Below are 19,348 nucleotides of genomic sequence, written 5' to 3' on the forward strand. Positions count from 1 at the left end.
TTTCAGCTCTAGATCAATGATCATTTGTCTTGGTTGCTTAACATCTATTCAGCTTATATCCTATTACCCAATTGCTGGTTATATACTTGGATTTGAAATTAAAATAAAATAACTTGTTTTCAGTGAGGAATTTCAATATTTATTTCTATGATAGTAGCACAATAAACTCACAATATCATCAATTTGTATTTAAAATACATTTATACCAATTTACAAACTTCTTTTCAGTCTGGAAAACATTGCATAACATTTTATTAAACACAATACTATATGTGTATATATATCTATTTCATTTAAAAACATAATTAATTTTCTTTATTCAATACTTTTTTTCTCATTAAAGCACAATCTAATGAAGGAAGATGGACTCCCTTCAGTAAATAAGACAAATTGAACACTGAGAAGAGATGCCACCTGTTGGTTTGGATCATTTAAATTAAGGTCCCAGTGGAATGTAAACAAAGGTTATTTTATTTCATACAAAAGACATCTTATCAAATATACATGCAGAGGTCTGAATTCTAATGAATATCTTATTATATTTCTTTAATACTGTCATATAATTTGATGAATTATTATTAAAAACTGTAGCCTTTGGCACTTTGAGTACAAAATAATATATCAATATTTATTTAAAGAAAAAGAACCTCTCCAATGACTACATAAGTACTTTAAAATCTTCTGTTAAGAAATAGGAAAGTTTAGGAAATATTATACTGCACCTGAAATAATGCAGTTATTTTCCAGAGTACTAAAACCAACCCACCTTCCACCCTTTTACAAGCTGTCAGAAGCTGGGTGGTGTGGGAGAGGGGAGGGAGGAAGGCAACATTTCACTCCCACTCTGAGAACTAAATTATCAGAAAGGACCTTGTTTAGTCTTTGTTTTATTGCCATTTTTTCCAATTCTGCCCTCTTCACTATAACATCACTGCCTCTGGGTGTTCAGGTTTTTCAGATTACACCCCCACCTTTTTCTTTTCGAGGCTGCTAATGACTAAACATGTCATTCTCTTAAAACAAACAAACCTTGCCTGCCCACTTCACTATGGCATTGAACTAAGACAAAGCCAATAGGCCTTTTTCCAGAGACTATCACCAAACCAGCATGTTCGAATAATTAGGAAGTGAATAAAAAAAATTTGATATTAAACCGGAGAACCAAATGGTCACTCACACTTTAAAAAACTTGTAAATTCTTTTATTTGGAAAATTTTAAAAATTAGTTTCTTTAAGATGTATCTCTGTGGATGGGATCAATGTCCCTGGATGCAGGCGTACGGCTTCATGGTTGAAAAAAAGGATATTGATGGGTCATTCTTTTATAAGCAGCCCCCTACAAATGCTATGTCCACTCAGAGATTCTTAGACCAATCTAAATGAGCATTGTCAAGTATGTTAAATTGACTAGTTCATTTCCATTCTTTCAGATCTTGACCTTTTGGAGTATAAGGAAAAATTTTATGTTAAAGAAGAAATACAAAAATCAACTATTGTGGCATAAGCTAATTTCTTATAGAATCCCAGTGTGTTCTAAGTTGAAGAATTTGGAACTAAATTTTTTTTTAGTTGGGAGAGCTATGTGGACTGGATGCCAAGCAAAGCAGGTAGGATAGTTACTTGTAAGAGTTGTCTTGAACCATTACTGTTTCAGTTGTTGGCAACTACTAAGGGCCAAGTTTGGGTTATCTCAGTTTCCAAGAATATATTAGCATGTCTTGTTCAGGATATGATTGATAGTGATCTTTAGAAGAAATAGGAAAATAACCATAAAGCTCACAAGACAAGAGGGGGAAGCCATGGAAATGTCAAATATGATTGTGTCCCTTAAAGAAAACCTTGGGGAAAAATATTCAAAACAATCATACAAGTTTACCCACTAAGAAGTAGGGTCTTCATTAGTAGCACCTGTATTTAGATGAAATTGAGCAGCAATGAAACTGTGCAGAAGAAGGGTTGGTCATAACATCTCAGTGAAATGCCACTGAGGGCCTTTGTAGAAAGCACATCAAGGAAAGATACACACGACCTTCTCGACCATTTAATGTGACAGAGCCACTACAAGGAAGCAAGGAGGATTTCCTATTCTACGACAATGCAGCTAGCATCCTCATCATAAAGCAGTATTTCTCTACAAGGAACTGCACACCAACATGTCACAGATAAAAGTTTAAATGGTCAAATATGTTAACATTAGAACAGCACCACCTGTTATCAAATGTGGGGTGAAGAGTAGGTGAAGTCAATATATAATGAAATATACATCTATCTATCTCTATATATACATATACATGTACATATATTCTTGATCCCAGATGTAAATATAAAGTCCCCCAAAGTTGGCACATTCACAGAACAAAATGTCTTTTTAAAAATTATTACTTGATGTTTCTGGGTCTGGAGAAACATGTTATAGGAAAATGCTTCACATTGGTTAGGTTCTTGCATTGTGCTTTGTTCCCCCCCTCAAAAGAAATACAAAAGCCCATGCAAATGACAGTTCCTTGCCTTTTATCAACAGGTGGGCTGATGATGAATGACTTGGCATAGTGAGTGGTTATTTTTTCTATACCAGCTCAAAAAATACATATAGAACACTAGTGATACTGACATGTGATCTTTCTGGGGTGGATCAGCCCACAGCAATGGTCATTGCTCAGTCTTTGTAAGCTCGTGTTGGGGAGGTTCCCTTATAGAAGATATTCCGAGTATTTTCTGGGCTGTTGCTTCTTTCAGGAATTAAGATGATGTTACCCTTTCTCCTCAATGTGGAGTCACGGCTTGAGGAGATGGACAATGTCTCTGAGCCAATTTCACTTCCTTCTACAGGAGTGACACGGATGGTTGTGATTCCATGATGATGGTGCTCATTGCTGTCAATGTTGCTTCTCTTCCGATCTCCGGACCCAAAACTGTCTTTTAGGGACTCACAGCTCTCGGAGTCTCTGTTGAGGTCATTGAGCTCATAGGTTTGACGAAGACTACCTTTCTCAGGGGCTTTCCATTTCCAAGATCCACTCCCTTCACCTTCTGAAGATGGGATCTGGATGATTGGTCGATTGTTTTCAGGATGGGCTTCAACTCTCACAATCCCACCAGGTTCATGATCTGTCAAGGTTTTGTAACGGATAGACCCAGTGCAGGTGACTGTGCTACCTTCAGTGTTCTTTGGACTACTCTGTAAGACTCCTTGCTGCTTTGACATGGCGATGACCTGCATAATCCGAGGTTGGCTATTGCTCCGACTACAAGCAACACTCTTCTCAGCAGCTTTCAGCCACTTGGCTCTAGCAGAGCTACTTTTAGGAGAAGTGTTTATGTTTTCCTGGGTCTCCTCAGGAATATGCACCAGTTGTGATGAACCTGGTCGAGACTGAATAGACACCCTTGGTCCACCAGGCATACTATTGTTACATACTGGGACATTTCCAGGCTGGATTTTTAGGTACTGATTTCCAGGCCCATGGTGGTCTCCATTAACCCCTACCCTTGCTGGTTCAGAGCTTGACCTCATTTCTATGGATCTTGGTGGAGACTGGCCAGGTTCAGGCTCTAAGACTTGCAAGGATAATTTCCGACTTTCATTCTTGCTCTTCCACTGGGTGAGAAGCTGCTTTGAGCGGGCAGAATCCATGGAGGCATGAATTGTTGCGTTTCTTCTCACAGGATCTTCCACCGATGGGGTGTTGGCCCTGGGTAATGTGTTACTGAATGTGACCATATTCTCCTTCCCCATGGGACTTCGTGGGGTAATGATTTCCACATCAGCATTTGCCCTTTTGAGGTTTGTCAGTGAGCTTGCATCTCTTGGGTTTCGGTTTAGGATTGCTTCAGTATGAGCAATCCCATCACTACTGCTACCATTTTTACCAGATAAGGCTCGGCTTGGGTCTTGGTTGAGGTCAGTCAGAGATCTGAGAGCATCTCTATGCTGAAACATATTCTCTTCACTTGGCAGAAAGTTCCCCACAGCATACAATCCCTAATGTCAAGACAAAATAATCAGTTAGGTGGCAGAAAAATAAAATTGTTTTAGATACTGTATTGTTCCTACTAAAGTAAATAGAGAAGATACACATTTTCTGTGATACTTCAAAGACAAATACTGCTATTGTCAAAACCAGGGCAAATTTAGTGTCAAGTAAGTATCACTAAATAAGTTGATATGTTGCTCAGCTATTCTTTTAGAAATATGCAGTACTTTATTATTAATGTTCTTTCTTTTCTGAAAAATAAATTGGTCGTTAAATCTTTATAAAGCATCTACTATGTGCTGGATATTCAGCTAGGCTCTGGGGACACAAAGAAAAAAAAATGAAACCATCCAGACCCTCAAGATATTTGCAATTGATTGGAGGAGACAACACACACTACATGTAAATGAGGGAACATATGTAAATCATTTTCTAAACCATATATATATATATATATATATATGTATATATATATGTATGTCTATACACACAAGTGGGATATATATAGTATATATAACTATATAAATACTAGCTACTACTACTATTGCTATTACATGCATATATAAAATATGGATGAAAGAAATATAAGAATATTGGGGGGAGGGACTAACAGTGGGGAATCAGAAAAGTCTCCTTCCTCCAACCATTGCAGGAAGTGGAATTGGAGCTGAGGGTTATAGGAAACTTGAAAAGATTCAAAGAGTTGGAGGTGAGAAAGCAACAAATTCCAGGCATCGGAAAGTCACATAAGGCAATGGGGAAAAAGTATGCGTAATATTTTTGTATCTGCTACTTTAAAAAGTGTTATTTTTCTAATTGGTTTCTTTGCCAAGTCCTTAGCCTAGAATTTAAAGGCCCTGCACAATATGCCTCCAACTTGACTTTCCCACCTCATATCCTATTACTCCTTTTCCTATGTCCTACATAGCTAGGTGGCTTACTCTATAAGATATATTTGCAGTTGAGAAGACCTGAGTTTCAATCCTGTCTCAGATATTGGGATCCTTGTGATCATTCACTTGGTCTATGTCTCAGGTTCCTCTTCTATAAAATGAGGCTAATAACAATAACATACACTCACAATATTGTTAGGAGGACCAAGAGAGCTAATATATGCCAAGTGCTTTGCAAACACTAAAATATTGTTTATGTGTTAGCTTTTTGCAGCTGCTTGGGTCTACCAGTTGTTGCCTCCAATTCAACATTCTGTTCTCCATGGTTATGCATTCTCACAAGATATCCCTCATGTCTAGAATGTGCACCTCATTCTCACTTTCAGCCTCTCCTCTTCCCCACCCTACTCAACTCTTGGCTTTGTCCAATTTAGTAAGCATTTAACCGTTTGTTGAATTGAATTGGAGAAGGAGTATTTTGCCCAATTGCTCTTCAAATGGCCCAAATAATTTTCAGTACATTCACTTCCCAACTATAATCTTATAATGAAGAAAAGCTTTTGGAAAAAAATTGGGTCATAAAAAAATCTCATCTACTTCACTTTAGAATCCACAATTTAGCTCTTCTATCCTCAGCACTTTGTGCAGTACCTGGCACAGAGCAATTGCTTTAAAAAGGGTTCCTAATTGATTGATTTGGAATTGTAAGTGACAAATAGCACCATTCATTGAGTGTAATCTATGTGCACAGAACTGGACTAGGTGTTCTGGAGATATAGAACTAAAATGCATAATTTGGACATCACTGGCTTGGCATTCAGTTCACATAACTATCCCCACTAAGAGACAATTTGTTCAGAATTTTTAAACTTAGATCGCATGGGGGTACCCCAAGAAATCAGCATATGTCACAATAGTTGAGTTTTATGGTCCTTCTCTGAAATAATATTTTTCTTTAGCTGCCAAAAGGACAATGGCTAAATTTCTTTTTGATTCGGTCTGTCAGGGTCACAAGACCAGCTTGGTTCTAGGGGAAGAGCAGCTGTTAGATGCCATAAATGAAACATGGGATGGCAGAAAACATACTGGTCCTAAAATGAAAAACTTTCTTTTCAAATTCTACCTTTATGATCTTAGGCAAGTTGCTTAATATCTCTGTGCCACCTCTATTTCCTTACTTGTTAAATGATAGATGGACCTAATGACCTTTGAGGTCCTTTCTAGTTAAGGATCTATGATCCTGCATCAATCAAAAGTTGACTCTTCAAATTTTGGTTTGACCAGTTCTCTCTTTAGAATTTGTCTCCTATCTATTTAGTATTGTTGTGAAAAGATAGTATATATATATATATATATATATATATATATATATATATATATATATATATATATACACACACATATATATATACACACACATATATATATGTATATATGTGTATTTTTAAATCAAAAATGATGGGTTTGCAGTCTAGTTAAGTTATTCACTTAACCTTTTTATTTTTCAGTTTATCAATCAGTTCAAAGAAAATGATCAGATCTCCTAAGCCATTGAATGCTCCATGTGAGAGGAAGTGCAGTTAGTAAGTTGGTCCATAAGCATTTGTTAATGGGCTACTATGTACCAGGCACTGTGCTAAATGAGGGGGATACAAAGAAAGACAAAAGACAATTCCTGTTGTCAAAGAGATTACAATCTAGTTGGGGACACAATACTCACATTGTTATGTATGAGATATATACAAGATTAATTGGAGATAATGAACAGAAGCACATTAAGGAAGAAAATAATAATAGCTAATATTTCCATAGTGCCTACTATGTACCAGGCACTTTACAAATAGTATCATATTTTATCCTCACAACAAGCCTGGGAAATAGATCCTATAGGAATTGAGGCAGGCAGAAGTTAAGTGACCTTTCCAAAGCTAGTAAGCACTTGAGGTCAAATTTGAATTCAGGCCTCCCTGACTCCAGGCCCAGCACTCCATCTACTCTGTCATCTGGGAAAGGCTTCTTCTATAAGGTAGGATTTTTAGCTGGGACTTGAAGGAAACCAGGAAGCCAACAGGTGAAGATGAGGAAGGAAAGCATGCCAGGCATGAGGGAGAGCCAGTGAAAATGCATGGAGTTGGAAGATGGAGTCTCATGTGTGAGGAACAGGGGATAAATAAGGTATAAGAAGACTGGAAAGATAGGAATGGGCCAAGTTTGAAGGACTTTGAACTAAAAGAAGTACAAAATGAGAGAAGACTTACGATAAACCATCTGGAGCTGAGTTAATGCAAATGTACATTAAGCATAAAGACAGCACTGGAGGGAAGGGAACCAAAGAAAAAATAAGTTTTGCTTCTGTAACAATGAAGTTCATGGACAAGAATTTGCATTCCTGGTAAACTTTGGAAAATGGATTTCTGACTTGGGTGGGGGTGGGGCATGAAAGTAGCCTTCCAGGCTAATCCTGCTCTGCTGTTTGGCTTTACTATACTCCCAAGTCTTGGCTCCATCTATCATGGACCACAACCATTTTCTTAATTATTCTTTTGCTTCTGTGAAAGCTATTGCTTTTAGATTTGGCTCACTCTTATGGCTGACATTTCATTTAAAATTACTTTTCTCTGTTTCAGAGGTGAAGGTTCCATTCGTTGACATTGCTCCAAATACTAAAGGATGGTCAGACAAAAATAAATGTTCTTTCGGCACATAGAGTTAAATTTATAGATTTGGAAAAACCTTTTATCATTTTATAAGCCCCAAATACATATAATAGACAATAAAAGGCAAAGGTTATCTTATAGATAGCTTAATAAATTTTCATATTTGAATTATAAACTCCTTGAAGATAGGGAGTATAATTTGCCTCCTTTTGTATATGCAATGTTTAGCACAGTGCCTGGCACATAGTAGGGCTTTACTTAATGTTTACTGATTGATTAATTTAAAAAAAAATTCTATTGGAGAGAGATAGGACTTCTAAATATAGTACTGCTTAGAAAAAAATGAAAGATATTTCCTTAGATGGGGGTAGGCTTACTCATCTTATGTTAGGAGGCAATGAGACTGTTCTCTGCCTTTGGTAAATAATAGCTTGTGTTAGATGTTGATATTGAAAGCTTCCAAACAAGTGATCTCCAAATTAAACTACTTATCCGTATATAGGCATGAAATAAAACAAAACAAAGAAAAACAAAACTATACCCTTCAAGACTGGGGGTATGGTGGGGGTGGGGGGTGATTCATAGGCTTGAAATACATGTGGAGGGATAGTTTCAGTTGCAGAAATGTCCTTTAGGACCTTTGACAATTTTAACACCAAATCAAACTAGATTAGAATCTTTTAAATTTATTTTTGTGTGTCTGTATCATGATCCCCTTTGGTAGTCTGGTGAAGCCCATAGATCATTTTCAGAATAATGTTTTTAAATGGATAAAGTAAAATACATAGGATTTCAAAGGAAACGAACTACAGTTACCTAAATTAAAAAAAACATAGATCCAGTTTAAGAAGCTCTACTCTAGGTAAAAAAAAATTAAAGTACTTTTCAGCACCCCTAAATTGTTGCCAAATGTTGTATCTTCATTGGTTGTGGTCTCTCCACATATATTTTTGTTGTTGTTGTTGTTTTAATGTAAACATATATGTATATTCAAGTCACATTTCAGTATGATACTGGGAAAGTGACTCAACCTTTTATTGCCCCAGGTAGCCCTCTAACATCATAATTTGCTAAGAAGTTGCTGAACAGCATCATTTGATGGAGTTTCCTCATCTGGTTGGTCCATAAGTCCATAAAACTACAATTACAACCATAATCCCTGTATGTCTTCACAATTCACAAATATTCAAATGCCTAAAGGTCACATTTGGAATCAAATGTGTCTTATTTTTTCTGAGTTTTTTTTTCCTTGAAGGCAGATACATGACACAATGTATACTTGATTTCAAGTCAGGACTCTGGAGTCATGGAAAAAAATTGAAAAAAATCAAGATCTGTTAAATCCAGTTACGTTTTCTAATTGTGTGACCCTGGGGATGACACTTAACCTCTGTCTGACTCAATTTCCTGATCTGTAAAATGCAGATGATAATCGATACTTATCTCCTAGGATTGTGAGGACCAAATGAGAAAATCTTCGTAAAGAGCTTTGCAAACCTTAAAACACTCTATAAAAACTAGGTATTATTAGACTACATTTCACAAGGAAAGAAAAATATATTCTAGGCTGCAGAACCATCAGATAATTATTACTGATATTGATAATGACTAGATAGTTTATACCTGGAAAAGTTGCCATTAGAAATCTTTTTGGTTAGCTAAGATTTTATTTCATCTTGCACTTGTCTCCGCCCCAAGATCCTATTCACCCTATTCATCCTAAGTACTCAAGGCTGAGTAGATGCTTGCTTGCTTTTCTGACTGCAATTGAGAAACTCCTAGCCTAAGAGTTTTACGAAATTCCTACCTCCCTACTGCCCTGTCATGGCAGTAAAATATGTACAAAAACAGGGAAATTACATGAATTAATATGGTATCTTCTGTCAATTAAATTAATAGACGTTGTGTCTACATGGTCAATGGCGCAGTCATTACAGAAACCTGGAACGATAAATTTTGGTTGGGCCGATGAGCTTGTCTCATTGTGTTGTATATATCCACTTACGTGGTAATTGAAGCAATGACTCCTTTTGGGTGTTTGCCAATAATTTTACTCTGTGGACGAACTATAGGTGATAGATTAGTCTAACAGTTACAGCTGGAGTATTTCTGTAATGCGTCTGCTGAGCAAGAGGACACAGCCAAAGACTTTCACAGTCTTCTCAAAATTCAATTAAATCATAAATCATAAGCACATGAGTACTGTTGAAACTACCTTACATTTTCCTTCTTTTTGACAAGGATTTTATTAGTAGATGTAAATAGATAGAGGAAGCATTTATTAAGCACTTACTGTATGTCAAACACCATAGATGTAGCACGTAATAATAGATTATTTACCAAGTATAGAGCAATTCCTCCTCCTATTAAAAAGCCGCAATAGACATCGACCGGGTGGTTCTTATACTGGGTTATCCGCGTTAGGCCACAGATGATACCACAGATGATAAATGCAAACACCAGGAGAGGTTTCAGGAGCTTAGAAGAATCCGTTAACGTAGAATTGAAGTACATCTTAGAGGAGAAAAAGTGATTGGATTCAGCTTACTGAGCAGGGTGATTTGGTTTGATTTTTAAAACATTCTCACTGTTTCTAAGTCAGAAACCAAAACTATTACTTGTGATATCATTTAACTACTTTGACTTTTGGAGGAGGCAGCATGAGGTAGAGAATTGAGGCAGTTGTCTCTAGAGATGAGGGAGTTTATTATAGTGGAGAGAGCACTGGGCTTGAAGTTAAGAAGACCTGGGTTCAAAATCTGCCTCAGAGACTTACAAGCTATACTTGTACAATTTATTGACCTGCCTAGCCTCAGTTTCCTCATCTGTAGATTATCACTTAAGGCAAGCAGTACTACTTACTTTTCTAGTAGCTTTCTCATTGGGAGGGATTGTGACTTAAATGGGATAATGCATGCTATAAAATGCCATAAATGAATTTCAAGTGAAAGAAAAAATAGTCATTTGGCCCAGTTATCTGAATGTACCAGAGTAATAAGTTTTTGGATGGTGACAGATATAGCGCATAACCAAAAACTTCAGACACCACTTCATTTATGCAGTCTTTTGTGAACATTTCCTATTAGCTGCTATCAATGTCAGTCACTATGTTCATTACATAGGTTATTTTGTTTGTTCAGTTGTTTCAGTTGTGTCCAACTCTTTGTGACTGCATTTGGAGTTTTCTTGGTAAAGATACTAGAGTGGTTTACCATTTCCTTCTCCAACTTATTTTATAGATGAGGCACCTGAGGCAAACTGGGTTAAGTGACTTGCCCAGGGTTACACAGCTAGTAAGTGTCTGAGGTTGGATTTGAACTCACATCTTCCTAATTCCAGGTCTGGTGCTCTATCCACTGTGCCACCTAGCTGTCCTCAGGGAGGTTATTACATATCTTGTATTTTATATTTAGCAATATGAAATCATGTAGACATTGTCAAGAATATTGCATACTGGGGCAGCTAGATGGCACAGTGAGTAGAGCACCGGCCCTGGAGTCCCGAGGACCTGAGTTCAAATGTGGCCTCAGACACTTGATATACTTATTAGCTGTGTGACCTCGGGCAAGTCACTTAACCCCAATTGCCTGGCCTTACTCCCTCAAAAAATAATATTTTATACTACATAACATAGGCTTAGGGATGGTACCTGTGATTTCATTGGTGAGGAAAATTCCTCTACCAATGTAGGTTTGTATCTTTACTGCAACTTAATAGTTTGAATTGTCACCTAGATTAGAGCAATGAGAAGTTAAATGAATTGTCCAAGGTCACACAGTCTATACGTATCCAAGGCACCATTGAAATCCAATTCTTCCTGTCTTCAAAGCTAGGTGCCCTTCCATAATACCTTGCTGTCTGTTTACTGCATAACATAATGAAAGGAAATGATAGGTTTTTTTAAACACATCATGTCTTATTCAACACATGGATTAAGCCACGGATTGGAATTCAGCTTTAAAGGTATATAAAAGGAAACAATACTGTTATGTATATAGAATAATTATTTCATGACTGTATCTTTCATAATAGAAGAAAACATTTGAAAGGCTTGACATTTCATGGCACTGATGATCTGACATTGATCTTTTTAGCACTACCAAAAGTCCCCTGTGATTTTATTCCATGGCTATACAATGTAATTAATTCCTTATAGACAGTGAATATCCCTCTCAATTTTCTGTAGTACACATAGTAAAGAAATGACACAGTTACTTACTGAAATGTACACAGCTGCAAAGGCTGCTAGGGTAGCATGTTGAGAAGGGAATGACTTTCTGCCAAAGAAAGACAGTTAAATTATGCCCTTTAATTCCAGTATACAGTTAGTATTCATCTTAAAAGACACAAGGTGGTGAAAATCTTAAAAGCCATGAGCAAATAATCAAGAACTTTAATTTCAATTATGTTTTCTGATGAGAGAACAGAATAAAATTGTGCTGATGAAAATAAATGCTGGTAATCGCCTTTGGTTTGAAAGAGAAATTGTGATATTTTTCTCTTTTCAGAAAGTTTGGAAGTGCCAGTAAAGTAACTAACATGTTGGTTGAGAAATGCATGTAGTATATATTCACACACTAATAGTTAATTGGAAAACTGAAACTTAGAACATTGAGAATATATTGAAATTATTTTCATTTGAAATAAATGTTTTTAAAAGTGGTGTTCTATGCCATATCCTATAAAGCATCTAAAATTATGGTTTTTCTCTATAAAATTATAAAAGGATTTCCCCTCCTTATAATTAAAGATATAAGTACCACTATTTTATTTCTCAGATATCCCCCAATTTATCATCATAAAAAGTTGAGTATTATTATTCAGTTTCTTAATAATTGCCATCTCAAGAATCTTAATATAAGGAAAGATAAAGAAAAACAACTCAAGAGAAATAAGGGGTAGCCAGAAGAAAAAAAAGTTTTTAAAATTAGATTTAAAAAAGATAGAATAGATGGATCATGCAATTACAAAAACCCTACCCTGACTCACTGGGATGATAAAAAGAGCTTCTCATGTAATATGAACAAGACTTTAAGGGGACTGAGAAAAGTCTGGTATTAAATTAAATGGAAACAACAAAGATCTGTGAAATGGGCACATCTTAAAAGCAAACATATATATATATATATATATGTTTTTGGAAACTAGCATACCTAATCATTTCCAACAAGTATTTAGTAAGTATCTACCATATACAAGTTGTATATAATATTTATATTACCAATGTCCAGATTGTTTGTATAACTTTTAGCATACATTTTATTCTTAAATTTACCTTTAAATTCACTGGATGAAAAAAAAACTGTCCAAGACCTCTGTTATTGTTTCCCTTTGATCCATTTCTTTCATTTAGACCTTGTCTTTGATATCTTATTTGATTTTACTTTTTAAAACATCTTGATCTGACTGACAAGAGTCTTTATTTGGTATCACCAAAGATTTTTGGTGCATAGTTTCCCGATAGGTTCCTAAAGTCTTGAAGGTACCCTGAATTTATTCAAATGTAGCCTGTGAATTGCCAGGCTACTGAACTCTCCTTCTCTGCAGTTTATTTGAAGAGATATGAGGACCTTAGTAAGCTGTACCCTCAAAGTGACTTAATAGTGTGATGCAGAAGCTAAAAAATATCAATGGATGTTTGCTTTGAGTAGTATAGTTTCTAGGCATATGGCGGCGATGGTCTCTCTGTATTCTTTCCTGGTCAGACCACATCTAGATTTATTGAATTCAGTCCTGGGTCTCACCAAAACAAGAAGCTGTAGAGGGTCTGGGGGAGGACAATCAGAGCAGTGAAGGTCCCTGAATCCATTTCACAAGAGAAATGATCAAGGGAACTGAGGAAGAAAAGACCCAGGGAGGCATGATAGCTGTTTTCAAGTGTAATCCTGCATTGAAATCTGCATCCCTGTCACCCTCTCCCCTTCCCCAACCCCAAGCATGAACATGCAAAGTATCTCTCTGTGAATCCTACTGGTTGCTGGGATTATGAACATATGTGATGGCTTCTGGAATTGTTCACAGACACTGAGTGGGAGTGGGCAGGAGGATGACAAGGAATTAGTTCAAAAGCATGGCTTGTCTTCCATCTTGGGAACATATGGGGAAGTGCTGGTGCTCAGACTTTCTCCCCCCAAATCTTTTGTTCAGAGAAAATTTGAGGACTACATGTTATAGCTGGTGCCAGGAAAAAGCATGAGCCACTGTGATTTTGAAAGAACTTGGTTCAGTGAGACTGCCCCTTCAGAGACATTACTGGCCTCCCCCACCCCCTACTTCCCTGTAACTCTCACTAGGGGAGGAATCATGTGGTTAGCTGCCCTACTCCCAGGACTCTAAGCAAGAAAACTGTGTCCTGCTTTTGCCATCAGGAGTTCAGCATTGGCTGTGATATATCCAATGGACTAGTTTAGCCAGTACTCATTTAGTCAACAAGCATTTATTAAATGGGTCAGCATTCACTCCTTTCCTTCCTGCTGTACTTTCTGGCTATTCTTTCTTTGTGGTCTGGTATCCTTTGTTAGAAAAAATTGTCTGGTGCCCTAACCTGTGTTTGAGATATTATTTGGACAAAGAGAATTGGAAGAACAAGTCTGGAACAAGAGTAAGAGAAACACTTAGGCCCCTCTCCTCATCCTTCCCAGGAGGAATCTTGGTTGCAATATCTGAGCAATGGATTCTCCCAGGAAACTTACAAACCTTTTGGAACTAGCTGGGACTGCCTTCTAAGCCAGGATAAAGTGGAAAAACTGGGAGAAACAAATAAAGGAAAGGCAGGGAGAGTGAGTGATCCATAAGCTAAACCTTCATTTTCCTAGACTATACATGCATATGTGTAAATATAGAAAAAGCTATATACATTGTTTGTTTTCAAGGAGGACGAATTAGGTTATGGGTGAGGTCTTGACTTGCATGTGAATTGGATTTTAGTAAGACAGAGTTGCACAAAGTCATCAGCTTCACCCTCTTTTCCAGAGTCATTGCAGTTCAGTGGCAAGACAAAAGTCAAGACGACTGGTAATGGTCTGAGATACAATGGATAACCTTGGCTTCTTCGATGTCTGACCAAGACACAAGTGCTCCACCTGCTTCAGTCACACATGGCCATTGGAACAGATTGTTCTCATCTGCTGATTCTAATGGGAAAAGTCTTCACATGTTTGGGACAGACCTCTCCCTAACTCACTGATGGGTTTGAGGCCTATCAGTTACCTTTAACCTGGTTTAGCCTGTCTGCTAAGATGTTTTTGTTGGAGTGTGGCCACTGCACATGCTACAACTTCATGGAGTCACAGGTAAGAGTTGAGTAGCAGGTGGACATCAAAGGTGGATGAGCAGCCCTGAAAAGGACTCAACGAGCCCTCAGACCAGAGGTGCTCACCCTCCCTGAACACCCCATACACTTCACTATATGTGTAGTCCATATCTAGGGTCTATATCTCTACACATGAAGTACATATTGAGGATACATGTAGTAATACACACATATGTAAATATACATATATGTGTGAGAGGACATGGGGGGGGTAGTGATGAGGAGAGAGATAGCTCTATGCTGTGCTTTTCTAGGTTTCTCTGCTCCTGCACCTAATACTGTTATGAGGGACTTTGCTTACCACTGGATGTATGTTTGAAATGCTAGATCTGGAAACTGATCCTTGAGACTCAATTTCCCCTCATTTTCTGTTTCTTTTTCAATTTAAGTATTTGAAGATTTATGCATGGAGAAGTCATGGAAGACTTGTTCTGTTTAATCCTAAGTGACAGCATCAGTAGCAAGGAGTGAAAGTTTCAAAGGGAGAAAATTTAGGCTGAATGTTAGGAAAAAGCTTCATGACAATTAGATAGTGATAGATATTGGTCCTCTGATTCCATTGGTCTTAAAGTTGCATAGAGACTGAGAGGTTACACTGAGTGACTTGTCCAGGGTCACCCAGTCTGTACATGTCAGAGATGGCACTCAAACCTCAGTTTTCCTGGTTCCAAGGCTAACTCTTTATCCACTATGCCAAGCTATTTTCTGAAAGCAGAATGAGATGTCTCAGGGTTAAATGATTCCACCCTCGTTGAAAATCTTCAAGGAGAGAAAGGATGAGCATATGTCACACTTGGAATTTTTCTGGGACCACTTGGAATAGTTGGCTGCAGAAGTCATTTCCAACTCCAAAATCCTGAGAATTGTGAAAATTAAACAAAAATATCTATACCGTTCCACCAAAGAAGTCAGAGAAAAAGGCAAGGAATGGCCAGGTTAAAAGTAATGCAGATTCATAAATGAGTATACAGGTACAAAAGGAATTCTGGAGAAGACCCCTTGAACATCTCTCTAAAGGAAACAGATAAATCAATACCCAAAAGGCATCTTTTTCCTCAGATTCCCATAGGAGGATTTTAGGGAACCTATCTAAAATGACACCATGATGGATCCGAGCATTTTGTTTTTAGTATAGACATGCATAAGCAACTAAGATGACCAAAGATCCCCCAGATCTACTTTCAAGAAAGTTTTTATAAAAGGGAAACTACACAAGTGAAAATGTTGTATTCTCACTATTCATGAACACCCCAGGTACCTGGGCTGTTCACACACAAGGCTCACATAGAGAGTGATGAGGAATATTTTTAATTAGAAATAGAGATAGCTACACTAAAATAATGGTTATTTGCCCTGACATTTTCAATATAAGAGGATGGCAAAATGAAGAGTGAAGGGGGTGGAGGGCTCTAACAGCAAATATATAGAGATTTTAGAAACAAATTTACCCCTAGAATGATTTGCTGAGCAGAAATATGTGAATCACTAAGAAATTATTTGTTTGAAAAAATAACTATGTTCTTGATTTGATAAGAACATAGAAAGTATGAGAGATAAATATGGTCTTAGAGGGATATAAAAATGGCATAAAATGATTAAACAGTCAAGGAGGAGAAAGTCATTCAGAACTTGAACATAAATAATGAAGCATCTTTGAATGAAGCGTTGATAAAAGAAAGTCTTTGAAACATTAACTTGAGGGGAGGAAATAAAATACTGTATTAGCAATGGAGAAACTAGTAAACTGAGTGAGCTCCTATTTCTTGCTCTAGGGGGAATTTTTGGTAGAGATGCCAGAAATAGCAAAACAACTTCTGGGACAAGATGAAAGTAAAATGAAGGTCATTAGCAATTGAATGAAAATACATCTGAAAATCATTATTTAAGTTCTAGAAGTCCTACCCAAGAATCCTGAATATGACTCCAGAAATTATTAGATAGCAACAGAGATTTATGACAAAGTTTTTAGAAAAAGAATGGATATAAAAAACACAAACATTCCCAACTTTTAAAACAGAAGAGATAAGTTGTCAAGCTTGACCCTAGTGGTCCACTAGCCTATCCCAGGGATAAAAACATCATAAAAGTCTAAAGAAATAGCAGCAAATAAAATTTTATGGGGCCATGGTTCAATAAAAAAGAAATATGGTACTACAATATCTTTAGAGTGTTTAGAGAAGATAACTTAAAAGTTGAGAAAGGACAAAAAAGGAGACATGGGCTGCTGATTTTGAAAATGAGTCTTTAGCCAATAGAATTTCATAAACACAAACACATTATAAGTTAAGTAGGCGGAGAATGACAGGGAGAAAATTCCTTAGTAGTATCAGCAAGAATACCCTGCATAGAATTAATTTTTAAAAAGTTAAAAAATAAGAACAACCTTGCAAACAACTAGAGTTATCCCCAAGTGGAATGGGATCTCTGTGTGGGTAGTAGATTTCACTCTAACTAGATGTCTTCAATCAAAGGTTGGCTGATGTAGAGGGAATTCTTTTTAGCTACGGGTTGGATTAGGTATTCACTAAGAACTTTTACAGCTCAGAAATTCTATGATTTTGCAAAATAGTCACCAAGGGCAAATAACTACTAATGTCACATAAGTATCAAAGAATGAGCATCATTAAGTTTTACTACCTAGGTATCTTCTAGTGAGACTATAAAATACTAAGCAGCCCATGGAGATGTTTTCCTCCTCACTTTACATATTGTCAATGTTGGACACAATTCATGCAATATCAAAGTTGTATTACTTACAGAGCTCCATAGAGCTTTGTTCTCCTCTTAAAAGTAGATAGGGTTGCCTTATAAAACAAGCTGCCATCATGGAGGGGCATGTGAAGCATAGGCCTTCCTGGGTCTATGCTAGACAATTGTTAAGTATGAGCTGCCATTGATTGTACATTATCTCAACTAGGCAAATCGTATCAGCCAAATCAAACCATGGAACTGGATGATGTGACTCACTGAAAAAATACCCAAAGACTAGGAATGAGCCACCAGAAACTGTGATCACTATGTGCTCTATGATCACTGGGTCCCTGTAACCCAATGGCTATCGGGATCTCTGAGTGAAAGAAATGCAAAGCAATACACTAAACATTACCTACAAAGTTAGTTTGAAATAAAACTTTAAATTTAGACACATGGCTCTTCATTAGATCTCAATGTCTCTAACCTTCCACTGTTAATGACTGTGAGGTCAGATCCTGAGCAGATATCTTCTACAATGTAGGAATTTTCTTTGCATGATACATTCAGAGATGTGTAGTTCGGCTTGCATACAGTCAGAAAATATGGTGCTTGGTACCCTGTTGACAGTTGTATGATATCAGTGATGAGAGCAGTAGAGCAAAGTCCAAATACATGAACTCCTGTAAGTAAAAAGAAACACAAGAGACTATCAGCTTCTTGGTGCTTATGCTGCTCCTTTATTATTTATTCTTAATAACATTTAAAGAATAATCCCCAAGTTTGTAATACATAATGTAAATATTTACTCTAATGTGATCATTTATTCTGATATTTATTTCAGGAGCTGGCCTCTTTAGAGAATTCTTAATCTTGCAATACAGGTAGTTTAAAGTAGAGGAAACTCAATTAATCCTCTTAAAATCCATCAATATCAGTAATTTTACTATAACATCAAGGGGTTTGTAGAGTTTCCACCATATTGCCAATGAAGATGATCATTTTAAAATGGCATAAAAGATGTCCTCAAGGATGTTTATAGTCAGAAAAGAAGGTGATTAGGTTGTGTAGTACAAACAAGGAATGACAGATGGGCAGCCTGGTTGTTTGGGTAATACCCTTGATTTTGCCATCACCTGCAACTGTTCCTCTTTCATGTTCATGAATTCTGAAATAACTTTATCTTCCTCTGTCTTGATACTTTTAACCTTGTTCTTTGTCCTCACTGTGACCTCCTATTACTTCACCCCACAGTTCCTTTTCAGGCCATCATCATCCTTGCATTGACTGTACTCTCCTCCCTTTCCCACCAGTATCTCTTGGTGAACCATTCCAACTGTACTCTGTTTTCTTGTCTTTAGTCCTTTGTTCCCTTTTCTCATCAACAACCCTGCCCTACCTAGCTTCAGTCTTAGATTACTCCAAACGTCTACTGCCTTAACTACTACTCATTTGCTACTAAATCAAGCTGGAGAAAATCCTGAAGTTGTGCTGACTGGTTCTCCTACAAATTTATGTTATATAGTCTCAACTGGGCTCTCATTATGGCAAGGCAATCATTTTGCATCTCACTAATCCATGCACTATCCTACTCATCACAGTGCCTTTTCCAAATCTTTTCATTTCTACTCAATCCTCTTATGGTTTCCCCTTCCTTCTTCCACCCTATCAGCTGAGAACCTTGGTCATAATTCATTGAAAAAATAGAGGCCATCCATCAAGAACTCCCTCTTTTTTTCTTCCTCCTCCTATGTATCCTCCGGCTCCTCCTTCTCATTTCACCTCAATAAGATTCTTTCTCCCATCATTTCTTCCTTCACC

At 37.0% G+C, this 19,348-nt stretch overlaps 1 protein-coding gene across 1 annotated transcript in view; it reads right to left on the reverse strand.

Annotated features, from left to right (window-relative positions):
• Positions 1 to 1,627: 1,627 nt before the first annotated feature.
• PLPPR4 (phospholipid phosphatase related 4) overlaps positions 1,628 to 19,348 on the reverse strand; it is a 61,779-nt gene continuing 44,058 nt past the window's right edge. The window contains exons 4-7 of the mRNA XM_036769230.1: positions 18,015 to 18,210; positions 11,744 to 11,801; positions 9,865 to 10,038; positions 1,628 to 3,982 (exon numbers count right to left, since the gene is read on the reverse strand). Coding sequence (XP_036625125.1) covers positions 2,657 to 3,982; positions 9,865 to 10,038; positions 11,744 to 11,801; positions 18,015 to 18,210 — 1,754 coding nt within the window. The 3' untranslated portion in view covers positions 1,628 to 2,656. The remainder of the gene's footprint in view (positions 3,983 to 9,864; positions 10,039 to 11,743; positions 11,802 to 18,014; positions 18,211 to 19,348) is intronic.

This window comes from Trichosurus vulpecula, chromosome 7 (assembly GCF_011100635.1).
Source record: "Trichosurus vulpecula isolate mTriVul1 chromosome 7, mTriVul1.pri, whole genome shotgun sequence".
Taxonomy (NCBI): domain Eukaryota; kingdom Metazoa; phylum Chordata; class Mammalia; order Diprotodontia; family Phalangeridae; genus Trichosurus; species Trichosurus vulpecula.